The sequence below is a fragment of the Temnothorax curvispinosus genome, unplaced genomic scaffold (assembly GCF_003070985.1).
Source record: "Temnothorax curvispinosus isolate PA1 unplaced genomic scaffold, ASM307098v1 QBEX01016091.1, whole genome shotgun sequence".
Lineage (NCBI taxonomy): Eukaryota > Metazoa > Arthropoda > Insecta > Hymenoptera > Formicidae > Temnothorax > Temnothorax curvispinosus.
The window spans coordinates 137,614-152,001 of NW_020225871.1; the positions used below are offsets into that span (position 1 = coordinate 137,614).

At 39.3% G+C, this 14,388-nt stretch overlaps 2 protein-coding genes across 2 annotated transcripts; one reads left to right on the forward strand and one right to left on the reverse strand.

The window, feature by feature from the left end:
* Window positions 1–911: 911 nt before the first annotated feature.
* Window positions 912–5,006, reverse strand: LOC112466365. Its single transcript, XM_025034429.1, has 8 exons — window positions 3,923–5,006; window positions 3,287–3,456; window positions 3,102–3,179; window positions 2,852–3,002; window positions 2,269–2,372; window positions 1,727–2,176; window positions 1,295–1,526; window positions 912–1,218 (listed from the first exon to the last, which is right to left on the reverse strand). The coding sequence occupies exons 1-8, from the start codon at window positions 4,251–4,253 to the stop codon at window positions 1,091–1,093; spliced, it is 1,644 nt and encodes a 547-aa protein (XP_024890197.1). The 5' UTR covers window positions 4,254–5,006; the 3' UTR covers window positions 912–1,090.
* A 51-nt stretch (window positions 5,007–5,057) lies between these two features.
* LOC112466371 lies at window positions 5,058–9,102 on the forward strand. The gene is made up of 4 exons (XM_025034436.1): window positions 5,058–5,255; window positions 5,441–5,602; window positions 6,367–6,588; window positions 6,818–9,102. Exons 1-4 carry the CDS (start codon window positions 5,121–5,123, stop codon window positions 9,029–9,031), a joined length of 2,733 nt encoding a protein of 910 aa, XP_024890204.1. The 5' UTR covers window positions 5,058–5,120; the 3' UTR covers window positions 9,032–9,102.
* Window positions 9,103–14,388: the final 5,286 nt, after the last annotated feature.

Below are 14,388 nucleotides of genomic sequence, written 5' to 3' on the forward strand. Positions count from 1 at the left end.
AGCTTCAGCGAGCACGTCGCTTGCGTGGCCCCGAGAGCGCGTACGGTAGCCAACAATCTGTCTAGGCTACTGTCAAATATTGGTGAGGCCAGCGGCGGCGTGCGTCGCCTCTACTCGGCGACGGTCCACTCGGTGCTGCTATACGCAGCACCGATATGGTGGGCTAAGGAGGGGCGGTGCCCGCCTTAGCAGGCAGATGGCGGCGGCCCAGCGGATAATCGCTAATCGGGCCGCCAGGGCCTATCGGACCGTCTCGCATGTGGGGGCGACTGCCCTCGCCGGGATTACCCCGGTGAACCTCGTCGCCGAGTCATACGCCGCCAGGTACGAATCGCTCAAGAAAATTCGAGCAAGACTGAGGGGAGTCCCACCGAGGGCAAGCAGGGAGCTGAAGCTCCAACCCTCACGGAAAAAAACTTGTAGTAACTATTGAATTGACAACTATTCGTAACTATTAGTGCACACTACTCAATAGTAATTTCGCGCACTGTTGGAATTCGCACTAGTAGTGTTACGTCCGCACTAGTAGTTATCGATCTAATAGTGATCCTCAAGTGTGCGCAATAATGGACCATTAGTTTACTAGTTGCCAGTCCACTAGTTTCCACTAAAATTGAGACTAGTGCATTTTTTCTAAATAACGACGTGAATAAAAATAGACCTAGCTGCACAGTTTTTAATAAGAACGAGATATATATATGTATATATATATGTATATATATCTCGTTCTTATTAAAAAAAACTGTGCAGCTAGGTCTATTTTTATTCACGTCGTTATTTAGAAAAAATGCACTAGTCTCAATTTTAGTGAAAACTAGTGGACTGGCAACTAGTATATATATATATATATATATTTTTATAGAAATAAAGCAAAACACTGTGACATTAATTGTTAGTTGTACTTTTATTCGCATGATCAAATACAAATAATAATACAACAATCTGACTATTTGTATTGTAGTTGTATTGATCTCAATTATTAAAAAACAATCGTGGAAAATAATCGTTATTCTACTCAATCTATTTACGACGCTTAATCCTGCATTGTTTAGGTTCTTCGCCTTTACGTTGGTTCCTTATTTAATCTTACTTAATTGGTTTCTCCTTTATTATTTAGTCCTCTATTTCGAGGAACTGCATTATTGCACTTCTGCTGCACTGCTTTGCGGAACATCTTGTCGAAATCTTTTTCTGTTGGAAATTTCTTCTTAACGTATGCTAAAGCACGTATATTTATCAGTTTTCAAACTACAACTATATGAAATCAATACTGTTGCACAAATTATAGTCATACCTTTCATAGCTTCAATTTTCACCGTGTCGAGTTTCTTTTTAGCGGCTATACCTTTTTCGCAATGAAAATTTGCCACAGTTCCTGTAAGCGAAGAGGTAGCTAACTCTTCTTTTGAAAATAGCAAAGACATCATCTCGCATATCAACTTAGAGACAGATGTGTGATTGCACAAGGAAAGGCGAATGGCATTCACTATACAAGGTTCTGGCCCTCCAAGGTCGACTGTCTGTTCCTGTGTTAAATATTTTGTATAAAATATGATAACATTTTTAGATAATTATTAAATGTAACGATATTCATATTCATAAAATTGTATTAGGTGAGAATTGAAAACCAAACCAACATCTATAACTACACTTGAAAATCAAAACTCCAAAAATATTAATTTCTATTTTAAATAGCATTGTAATTAAAATATATAATGATTTTAACCTTAGGCTTGTGTATTGCGATTGATTGATGATCATTCGAAGACTTTGCTGTATCTGCTGCATGGTTCGATTCATGTACATGTTCCAATTCACGTGTGTTGACTACTTTTATCGCGACGTCTGGAGTATCAGGGAAGTCTTCCAGCAATGATTCTGGGTTGGAATTTTGTGGTACTAAATTATGTCCGAATGTCAGAGGTGTCGACTCATGTGATGCTGGTTCACAAAACTCTGTAACCGATCTTTGAGACGATTTCAACTTATCGCTTGGTAGATTTAACTCCTTATTTTGCATTATCGATGCTGGCGATGCATCGGTTGCAGACGATTCCAATTTATTGTTTGGTAGATTCAATTTGCTGATGCAGAACGGATCAGAGTCTAATGTCATTGCTGGAAGAGTGTAACCTCGTTCACGTTCAATAATGCAGTTATTTATTGCTTGTATTTTCTACAAAACAAATGAGCATATAATTAGCACATTGTTTCATACTATTTACAAATATTCGATGTAATGCCAATGTAAATCAAAATTATATATACCTCTTCCAGCTTATCTATTTGATCAATGAGAGACTCGATTTTCTTTGATGCAGATTGCAAATTAACCGTGAGATCTTTTACCATTTTTTCCATCTTTGGCAAATCTAAAAAATTAATAACGGTAACCAAGGATCTCATTAAAAGGATTGCTTATCAAAAGAAATCCTCGGCTTATTAAAAGGATAATCTTAAATGGATTGAGCCATTTAAAGTTAACAAATTATTGTTTTCAGTGTTTTTATTGCTTCAGGATATATATATACCAAAAAACGTTTAAAAAAGTAGCATATAAAGATAGCATATTTGTGAAGGAATTTGTGATTAACATTTCGTATTCGCTGTTTAGAACTCTACCTATATTTATATGGTGAGTTGCAGGTATTATAAAATAAAATAATTCGACAATAATTTAAAAAAATTATTCAGATAAAAATTGAAGTCCATTTGATCTGATAGTGTATAATTTGAGCTATACAAGAAGTAGTAAAAACAGTGAGATACTCCGAACCTATTTTAACCATTAGTAAAAATTACTCAACCGGCTAAGAACTGTTACAGAGAGAAAAATATTCAACAAGAATACCTTCGTTGACAGATCGTAACGTGCGTAGTCTTTTGTTGTCTCTTTGCAACTTCTTGTTTTCTTCATTTAATTCAATGATTGTTAGTTGTGACTTTAATTGAACGGGAGATTTTTCGTTATCTGTATCACATTCGTCATCCACAGATTTACTCTATAATAGTATAAATTTATATCTCAAAGTTTTGTCACGTTTTAACAAAAAAATCTGAAGAACATTAAATAGAGATATATATAGATTTAAGAAAATTACCTGTGACGAGTATTTCTGCTTGTTATGTTTGTACTGTTTTAAAAGTTCTTTCCCCTTTTTCTCGTTTAAAGTACATTTCTATAAATAAAAAAGCATTACTCATTCAATAGCAAATTTATTTTTAGCATGCAATATTTTAAATTATGATTCATATTTAGTTATGTAAAATATATGTCATTATAAACCTTTTGTTTCGACTTTGTTAGCGCACTTTTTTTTGTTCCTTTTACTTCCGATTCGTCGCTGTCACTCTCTGTTGTTTGCCTTTTTGTGAACTGTTTCCTATCATGTTTATCAAGTTCAGTGACACCATACTTTTCCAAATTGTCTCTGATTTCGCGCATTTTGATCCATCCTAAAATTTTAATAAAGCATTTTGTCATCTAAAATTTTATATAAACTTATATTTATATTTACTTAAATTGAAAATGATTGCCAATTGTTTGACAATTAAGACTCCTCTTTGGAGATAAAACTTTAAAAATGCTGCATAAAGATTTAGTTCAATGGTATGGAAAATTGTACTGTAAACACCGACCATAATGTACTAAAATTAGGAATTTTTTATAGACATTATTCGATAAAACAAAAAAAAATAATGCATGTTAGAATCATAATTATAGCCATTTTGCTATGGGATATCTTAGTAGTTAATTCTAATAACAATGAGGTATTTTAAAGTTTTCATCACTTCGTATTTTTTTTGTAAACTGCAGTATAGATGCAATTACACAAAACTCAATTCAACTATCTGCTATGCACATTAAGAAACCGATATTGCCGCATCGATTAGTTCTTTATTATTCAATATCGTTGCTTACCTCCATATGCCCGTAATTTTGTTACAACCTTTTCCCACTGACAATTGGCCAATTTTTTTTTCATTGTTGCTGTTAGTGGGCCTACATCACAGTTTTTTGGCCATCGAACTTTCACTATCGTCCCACGTTCAATTATATCATCTAATTCAGTAATTTTAAATTTATCTTCCAGCCATTCCAAATATCCAATAGATATACTATCTTCTTCATTTGGAAACTCGCACACCATATATTTTTCGTGGTCCATTGTCTGTAAAAGCAAAATACAGGAGCGTTTCAATACTAGCTGCGAGTATACTGACAGCATTATCATGTCTATATTGAACTGCATACGTTTGACAGACACAACATACTCGCAGCCAGTTCGTAGCTAATACTGAAATGCAGTTGCAATGTATATACAGAAATACAATAACACATTAAAATACTTGAAATAACTGTTTTGATTAAACGCAATTTAGGTTAATTTACTTTGGAATGTCTATGATGGTTGCATTTATTAAATCATAGTTTCTATCTCGAATATGTGAGGAAGAAACTGAAAAGGTCACGCACGATCGTACTTTTGACTATCCACAGACGTTCAGAAAATAACCCGTTCTACACATTTATATCGTACGTCCTAAACGTATTAAATTACATCAAGGATTTATTACTTACTTAAGGCAAACTCGATGTAAGCTGAAAAACACACACAAATGTTCGTCGATGTACTATAGATCCTACGGAAAACGAATGTGCTGTTCAAATAAAATCGCCAGTGGCAGCGATACCAGAATGAGGCCGTTCTAGCTGCCTTTCTCGTACGAATTGCGATACCGAGTCCGAGCACACGAACGTTTTACCCCCTCCACTACGTACACAAAGCGCGGGAGTTTGTCCGTGTGACGCGCGCTCGGCGTACCCGAACTTAGCCGAACGCGCGTCGTCACATGGACACTACGGACAGACGAGAACGTTTTTGTGTGCGTAGTGGAGGGAGAAAAACGCTGGTGTGCTTGGGCGGGATCGCTACAGCTCGTCGGTATGACAGGAATTATAACCTGATTTCTGTTAACTTTAACGTTTAATATCTCGCTTCGCGGGGCAGAGCGACACTTTTTTCTGCCAGATTCTTTCGTTTTACGCAAAAACGCGTCGATTAAACCTAAGTTCAACGAAATCGGTGAGGAGGCCACTATTCTTCAGATTTATCAAAATGAATGTGGATAACGAAAATACATTGACTAGAAGAGGGTGTTATAAACGATATTTACAAGACGGTGATCTTTTATCAATACCTGAGTCAACAATCCGTTCCCGTAGACAACGAGAACAGGTGCTATTACAACAGGTAAATCTATAACCATATATATATGTATACGTATAATTCCTTTCTCTTTGATATTGAATTTCTTATTGTATTTTAAAAATATTATATTATAAAAGAAGATACCCCTTTTCCATAAATATTCATATTTTTATTATAAAACAATCTTTAAGTCCTCATTTGCAATTAAAGCGTACTTATTTAATTAGGAACAAGAAATGGATGTCGACGATATTTCTGTGATATCGGGACAACCATCTGTGAGTTCCAATGACAACCAACAGCCCACTGCTGCTGAAGACATGTCGGAAGATAGTGATCAAAATATCGATGGTCCAATATCACCTGGCAATCCAGAAAATAATGATACAGTGAGTGTAATCATTGAATCAATTATTTTGGATGAAAGCTCAGTATGTTTGGCAAATACAAACTAACTTATTTTACTATTTTTTATTTAAAAAAATCGTTTTTATATTATTTTATTTTGTATGACTGACGGTTTTGTAAATAAGCTATTTCGGAGGAGCAGGAGATTATGAAAATACACAGCTCTGAAATTATTAGTTATAATGGACAAAATACGATTTTTTTGCTCAAAATATAAAATAGGATATCCTGACTTCGAGAAGAATGTTGTGTTTGTACTACAGCAATCATCCAAAATGAAATTCTGATTAAACTTTGCTTACTTAGATATTGAAATTTTGACACAGAAAAAGTTGCTCCGTTTTTGAAAATAGTATACGCTCTCGCGAGAACTAATAATAAATTTCAAGACACGTTGAAAACACAACCCAGTGAAAACAGCCTAAAGTAAAAATGATGTCAATATGACGTCGTACCAGAAACTTATTCTATATAATTTAGTTTTATTTGTGCATTTATATTCCTATACAGGGTGACTGTCATCTTGACATAAAAAACAGACGTTAAAATAACAGTCAAAATCACCATCATGGTATGGGACGTTATGCAATCATATTGCGATCATTTTGCCGTCATTTTTATCAAATTTTGACATCATACTCCTTATCAATTTTATATCACTTTAACATTATTTTGACTAGGTTGTTTTCACTGGGAATACTTTTACTAACATTCTTGACAACGTAATTTGTATTTTGTTATATAGGATGCAAGTATGGATGACATCTCTGTAGTTAATAGAGCTGACTCTGATACTGCATCAATATCAGATAGTTCAAACAGTTCAGCTGGAAACGAAAGACGAAGCGTGTCTGATGTTGTAGCTAATGATGACGCATCGGATTTGGAAAATGTGTTTCAAGACTATGAAGAATTCTTAGAGCCTGCAGGGTATGCAAATTTTGTTCCACCAGAGGACAATAATCAGGTATTTTAATCGATTCGAGTAAATTGAGATTTTCTGATGCAAACTTTGCAGCCAAAGAGAAATTTGCCACAAATATGTAGCATATTTTGCATCGAAAGATGTTAGGATATGTACATCCATATTTTATCTAATCCATATGAAATCTATCACGTACGCTGTAGGTTTTAATTACCCATATCTGAGAATAACTTTTTGAATGTAAAAATAATAATCTCTACTTAATTTACAGGAACGAGTCCCATTATATGAAGGATCGAATATATCCAAGACAGAAAGTGAACTCCTCATATTAAACTTTGCTATACGGCACAGTCTGGCCGATGTTGCTCTTGAAGACCTCATCACTTTGATAAACTGTCACTTACCATACTCAGTATACCATACGAAGCACATATTTATGAAGAAGTATGATACTCCAGCGTCAATCTGTAAATGCTATTATTGTTCAGAGTGTTATGTAAAATTGAAAACGCTTGCTGCAGATGATAGAACAAAAGAAAACCTTGTTTGTCGAGAGTGCCAATGTAGATATAACAAACATGCATTGGAAAAAAGCGGTAATTATTTCCTATATTTGCCTTTAAAGCAGCAATTGCGCGACTTTGTAAACAGCAACAAATACTCTATGCTTCAAAAAGAAAACAATAATTGCTCTGATATAACTTCTGGAAAGTTTTATACATCTTTAAAAAATACTGGGATAATTCAATTACATGATATCACGCTGCAGATCAATACTGACGGCGTTCAAGTGTTTCGTTCATCGTTTGTATCTATGTGGCCTATACAGGTAATGATAAATGAATTGCCGTATAGAGAAAGGAGAAAAAATATGATGTTATGTGGTCTGTGGTATGGTAAAGAAAAACCTGACATGAATTTATTTTTATCTTTACTCGTTGAGGAATTGACTTTTATGCATAAAGTAGGTATTACGCGTAACGTGGCAGGCGAAGAAGAAATTCGTATCAGAGTACATACAATCGCGTGTCCTGTAGATTCTGTCGCGCGGCCTTTATTACAAAACATAAAACAGTATAACGGGAGCTTTGGCTGCAGCTTTTGCTTGCATGAAGGTATACACGTTGAAGTCGGTAGAGGAATGACAAGAGTATATCCCGGTTGCGTAAAAGAACCGCGCACATTGCGTCAACATGAAGTAGATTGTGAAATTGCTATGCAAACTCGAACTACACCTCACGGTGTGAAAGGGCCATCGGTTTTAATGTTGCTACCGGTTTTTGACATTACGTCTTCGTTTACACTTGATTATCTGCATAATGGTTTATTGGGAGTGGCAAAAACTTTTGCGGATGCTTGGTTTCATTCGTCAAATCACGAAAAAGACTGGTATATAGGAAACAAAGTAGATCTTATTGATAAGAAACTTCTGCAAATAAAACCACCGTGTGAGATTACTCGTACGCCCAGATCTATCAGTGAAAGAAATCTATGGAAGGCATCAGAATGGAAGCACTTCTTGCTCTACTACTCTCTTATTTGTTTACAAAATGTAATGCCCTTACAATATGTGAAACATTGGTTCCTTTTTGTCTTTAGTATGCACATATTTCTACAAGAAAAAATTAGTGACGTAGATGTTTTGACAGCTACAAGAGCATTGGAAATGTTCGTGCTTAAAATAGAAGACTTATATGGCTTAGAATATTACAAGTTTAATGTACATTTGTTGTTACATATCCCGGAGTTTGTTAAACAGTTCGGGGCTTTGTGGGCTACATCTACTTTTCCCTATGAACACTATAATGGAGTACTAAGGAAAATGTTTCGGAATTCGCAAGCCGTTCCGGAACAGATATGCAAATTATATATGAGATCAAAGCGCGTTGAAAGTTTATGCTTAGAGGTATTTTCGAGACCCGATTGTTTCAAAAATGCTAAAATTTTATATGATAAAATAAGTGGAACATATCATACGAAAAATTATCTAGAGTACGGGCCTTATTTGAAAATATTTGGAAAACCAGTTCAAAGGACGTTAACGTTAATGGAGCAGACTTGTATAGAAACTCTTTTACATGAAAGTATTCTAAACGAGAGTGTCTGTTACAAGCGTTTTATTTTTCGAAACGTGTTGTGGCATGCCGAGAACTATGAAAAATTTCAAAAGCGACAAAATAGTACAGTATTACTGCACAATGGTATGTTTATAATAATATCCGGGATTTTTGGTGTCCGTACTGTGCCAAACAATTATGTACGATACGTTATTATTGGAAAGATTCTTAACCGTGTTGACGTTGAAATTTGTAAAACGAACAATCCAACACTTTCATCGAATCGTTTTTTTCACATTACTCGCATGACTGATTCTGTCGTCGCTGTCTTTCCTGACATGTTAAATTCCAAATGTGTAAAGATTCCATACGATATTGATAAGTATTGCATTGTCCGCCTCGTAAATAATATTGAACGTGATTAATATATATCAATATTGTGTAACTGATGCAACTATTTAGTGAAATAAATAGATAATATATAAGTTTATTTTTACATCAACTTTCTTTAGCCTCCTTCTATTTTTAATACGATTCTGTCACGTTACATTAAAATATACAATTCAGTACTCATTATTATAGTAGTATTCTCACTAGGGTACAATATATGGTATCTATAACAATACTATTCAGCAGTGATAGACAACAGTATGTACTGAAGAGTATACACTATTAAACGCTGAAGAAATGCCTAACTGTGTGCACCATACAGAATGTGCACTATTTGGTTTAATATTGCAAACTTCTGCACACTATTAGTCCGCACTGTTGAATGATTAGTATAACAGTGACACTGTTAATTGTCTGCACTAGTGGCAGTAGTATCTACTATTACATTCTAATAATTTACACTGGTCAATAGTAATAATTGCGTAGTGGACACTACTTATTACCAGTATTACAGTAAGCATTGCAGTAGTAATCACTGCTTATAATTATTGGCATTCAATAGTTACTATTATCATTTCAATAGTTACTATTAGCATTCCAATAGTTTTTTTCCGTGAGGGAAGCCAAAAAAAACTCTCCTCCGGAAGTGGGGAAAGTTCCTCGAAAACCCCAACCTTCAATGGGGGAGGAGGGCCCGCGAAGCCGTCCAGCCGATACTTGAGGGGTGGGTGGAACATAGGAAAAGAGGTCTAATGTTCCACGCGGCACAGATAATTACAAATCACGGGTGTTTCGAATACTGTCTGTGCCGCATCGGGAAGGAGCGCACCGCGTAGTGCCACCATTGTCCGGAGGAGGCGGACACGGAGCAGCACACGCTGGAGTTTTGTCCAGCGTGGGAACGCGAGCGCCGTGTCCTCCGGCAAGCAGTAGAGAAGGATCTCTCCTTCCCGGCCGTCCTTGCTAGGACGGTCGAGGGGGGGGAGGGAGAGAGAAAGCGATGAAGCGTGAAGGGCGTTCGTCTTCTTCTGCGGCACAGTGATGTCGCAAAAGAAGGCGAGCGAAAGAATAGGAGAGAGAAGCCCCCCCTGGACGCAGACAGCGAGGAAAAGGACGGGGCGCCGGGCCGCGGCCGTGAATGCGGTTGTCCACAAGTTAGGTCGCGGCGGCGACTCGGTGTCCCCGTAGTAGTGGCAAAGGAGTAAGACAACGGGGGCGGGAGGAGGCTCGTGCCGACGCGCGAGTCGTTTCTCCCCATCCCTTCCCGTCCTTCTTCTCCCTCTCAAGTTCATACGGAGGGGGAGGAGGCGTCACATTGGACTGAAGGGCGTGGGCGGGGGACAAGGGCCACCGCAAATGCGGGGGTTCCTCCTCTCCCCCAATCAATCAAGCGAGATAGAAACCCGCAAGGAGGAGGTGATCGGCGACGAGGAGTCGGGGTTTACTTGGCAGGGCCCCTGGCTTGCGGGAGGAGTATGGTGGGTGATTTATTTTCCTGAGCCCTGTCCTCTCGCGGGCGGGAGGTCCGGGCCGGCGTATTGGAACTAATTCTTTTCAATGCGTCACAAATTAGTCTTGCTCGCTCTTGCGAGAGGGGGGGAAACGGGTGATTAGTTGCTTTGGCGCTCTCCGATTCCGTCTCTCCCCCCGGGTAGGTTACTGGTGGGAAGGAGCCCATGGACGTTATGCTTTTGCAATTCCCGGGGCCCCTTCGATAACTGCCGAGAGGGATTTATGGTGGTTTTAGCCGGTAGGCTATGCACGTGGTATCTACCGCGATGCACGTGCATAGAATCCGGCACTCCCCCGCCCTTTTTAGAGGGTGGGGGGTCTTTTCCCCGATTAGGGGGGAGGGGGCACTGAGTGCGTGACTGGTTGCCGCGGCGCCCCGATCGGCCCTCGGGCCGTGACCGGTTGCCGCGGCGCTCCCCGATCGTGTCCCAGTGGACAAAGATTGCCACCATGTAAAAAAAAAGGTGGGGTCGGTCTTTGAAGAGTCAAATTATTTGTTCACACATTCACACACACGCGCTCGCGTACACACGCACATGCACACACTGTGCATTTTCTATTTAAATTTTTGTTGTTTTTAGTTTTTTTCGAGTTTTTATACTTTATATAGGGTTGTGAGGGGTGATGTGCAACGTTTCCGATTCCTGGTCTGCATGTCGACCTTTGACAGAACCGCATACTGCCATGTGTTTGTGTCGACAGTACCTTGTTTTAGATAAATAACTCGCGAGATAGCACGCACCCTGGTTTGCTGTACGAAAAGCGAGTTAAATTTCTCGAGCTGAAAGTTTTTTTTGCTTTTCACATTCATAGTGATTTCGTGAATTGGTTTTAACCATCTTATAGATAAATATTTTTATATTGTTAGTTTTTCAAGTGCTTTTGATAATCCAAAGCGATTTTGTGATATCCTTACATTGTGTTGGTGTCACGCCAGTCCGTGTAAAATAGCGTGTTTGGGGTGATGTGCAACACTGTGTCAACATGCAAGGTCGCAACTATTTTACTTGTGACAACTGCGATTCAGATGATAAAAAATAAAGTTTTTTGCGTTTTTCCTTTCATTATATTAATTTTTAAGCGATAAATAAATAAGAAATCAAATAAAAAATGATTTATTTTGTGAAATTTCTATTTGTCAGAGGTCGATTACAACACAGTGAAATTTTTTGTTCACCAGATTTCGATTAATTTGTATTTAAAAATCCCAAATTTAATATTTAAGTCGATTGATGTCAATATTCATGCATTTTTTACCTTAATTTTACCTGTGTTGCACATCACCTCAAGAAAATTTAAAAATGCTAAAACATACGTTTTTTTGAAAACTCGAAAAACTTTCAGGAAAAATTTAAAATTTTGAAAATCTAATCACGCAGAATTTTAGTATTTTTCTTCTTCTACATTATACAGCCATGATATATTCAAGAATTTGATTTTTGGATATGTTTTCCGAGCAACGAAAAAAAGTGTTGCACATCACCCCACACAACCCTACACTATGTACACGTCGCGTACGAGCACGCGATTAATGTCGATATTGAGCGCGAACCAATTCTTTAGGTTGATTCAGTAAGTTTCGGTATTTTGTTCCGAAATCCTCTGTGTGTATTCCGCGAGTCAATTATCGGTACAAAACGCATTTGAGAGGGCGTAAACTTTGCAACCTATTCTTTTAGTGTTTTCCACGAGTAAAGATTATGCACGCTGCACGTCCTTAACGCATGTCGCAATATAAGTAAGTCGTTTTGTCGCATAAAATCATACGCCGTTACGCGCGTTTTTGGGAATTTTTCGACGATCTCGTCACCGGTATCGATTGTCAATATTTTGTTTGCCGCTGCTTTTTTTTTTGACTGTTTTTTTTTTTAACAGCCTCGTGCTGCGTCGTCTTGAAGGGGGGCCTTGGTGTCGAGTCTCTTATTTCGACGATCCCAGTCAGTGGAGGTGTTGTCGTCGGTGAGGGTGGTGTGGGCGGCGGTGAGAATCTCCACATCGGTATAGAGGCGATCGATGTATCCTCGACCCTCCGGGGAGAAAATCACGGTAACTCGGGTGATGACGATGGTACAGCGGGAGAAGGAAGAACAAGGGATGTTTCTCTTGTTTCTCTTTCTCGCGAAAGAGGACGTTCTTCATGACAATTAACGTCTTGGTCGTCGGAGGACGAAGTAATGATAACACAAGTCAACATGAATTTTGCGTTTGAAATTAGGGTATGCAATTACGATAGGTTTATCGACAGTTATCCGAAAAAAATTTATATTTCATAAAAAAATTTGCTTTTGTAGCCAGGAAAACGTTTGTACGATATTTTAAAAAATCTATGATTTTAATTTTTATCTGTTAAAAAACCAAAACAAATATACTTGTATATTATTTTCATTAACTTTAACTATTATATTAGCTTACAAAATAATGGAAAAAAGTTCAAAAGTTGTTAAGGATCGAGTGAAAAGCGAGAGCATTGAGCAGTGTTTCCGCGAACGCGGTCCTGGCGCAGCCACGCGCGACCATCGTGATCGACGCGATCCTCCCAAAACACGGCCCAATGATCCCGCTTTCCCGACACGCTCAAGAGAAAGCGCGCACGCGTTTACTTAATGTTCACGGATCATCGAAACCCTTGCTACGAAGCGGAGTCAGAAAAAAGGGCGAATGCGAGCGATCCTCAAGAGCACAATCTGTTCAGCCGTACAAGAAATCGGTCGCTCTCAGTTATCGTCGTAAAACAATTATCGCGCCAACGGTTCGGTCTCACTACCGCACGCCGAGCGCCCGAGCAAGGGCCAGCATAGCGCGAAGTTTCGACGCGAATAATAACCAGTGCGACCTATCGCCGTCCGCCCCGCAAGCTCATTTTTGTTGTAAATTAAAGTGACAGTTAAACCAACTCAGTGTCAGTTTACTCAACCGCAGTCCACTCCTCCACGAGATCATCCTAACGCCTCGCGCCCTTGTCAGGGCGGTGCCGGTATCTCTCGTGCCCTGAGGCCTCCTTAGGTGTCGTACGAAACAAAAGTGAACCCTATTACTCTTTTTTTATGTTCATGAGTACTTTCTTCTATTAAACCCCAAATATAGTCTCCCATCATATTTTCATTGTATTGGCCTTAATAACGGCGTTCGAAGTCCATAACGTCTTGATGAAAACGTTCTCCTTGTTCTTCTGAGTACGCTCCCATGTTGTTTTTAAATTTATCTAAATGAGCATGTAGCATATGCACTTTCAGAGACATCTTGCAACCCATGGCCTTAAAGTTTTTTAACATATTTTCAACTAATTAGATAAATTTAAAAACAACATGGGCCATGTTTTTAGGTTGATCCCCGGACCCGCTGCGGCTCGGGTTACCCCTATGCCTCTGGCCCCATGAGGGCACTCCAAGCCCTTTACTCCCCCACGGACAAGGCAAGCCAGGCACCGTGGGCTTTCAGGAGTTCCCGGGCTCCGACCCACCGAGGCACCACAGCGGGCGCAGCCACGCGGGGGGCCCCACGGACGGTTGGGGCCAAGGAAATCACACTCCTTCTAAGGCCTTACCCGCCGTGGCGACTAGCCTACAGTGTTAGGTCGCCGGCCGAAGTAACTTCCGCACAGACGTCTTTTTCCAACCCCGGTGGCCGGGTTCGGGAGGGATGCGATTTCCGACTACCGGAGTCCCCGCGCGCCACCGGTTTTTTACATCCGGCGACAATACCCGCCGCGCCGGCCCCGACCTCAAAATACGTTTAAGCGGCCCAGCGGGTCTCCCACCCATGTCGCCTGGCCCTGACCTCGGAATACGTCCAAGCAGCCCAGGCGACCTCTCACCCCAGATCCCCCACCCTGCCGGAGCACCGGCGTGCAATGGGTGAGGGATCCAAACCCCAACCCCGT

Coding starts and splice junctions, on each gene's coding strand:
- LOC112466371 (XM_025034436.1), top strand. CDS start 5,121: ATGAATGTGGATAACGAAAATACATTGACTAGAAGAGGGTGTTATAAA. Junction 5,256..5,440: donor AACAGGTGCTATTACAACAG/GTAAATCTATAA, acceptor TTATTTAATTAG/GAACAAGAAATGGATGTCGA. Junction 5,603..6,366: donor ATCCAGAAAATAATGATACA/GTGAGTGTAATC, acceptor TTTGTTATATAG/GATGCAAGTATGGATGACAT.
- LOC112466365 (XM_025034429.1), bottom strand. CDS start 4,253: ATGCAGTTCAATATAGACATGATAATGCTGTCAGTATACTCGCAGCTA. Junction 3,003..3,101: donor AGCAGAAATACTCGTCACAG/GTAATTTTCTTA, acceptor ATACTATTATAG/AGTAAATCTGTGGATGACGA. Junction 1,219..1,294: donor GAAAATTGAAGCTATGAAAG/GTATGACTATAA, acceptor TACGTGCTTTAG/CATACGTTAAGAAGAAATTT.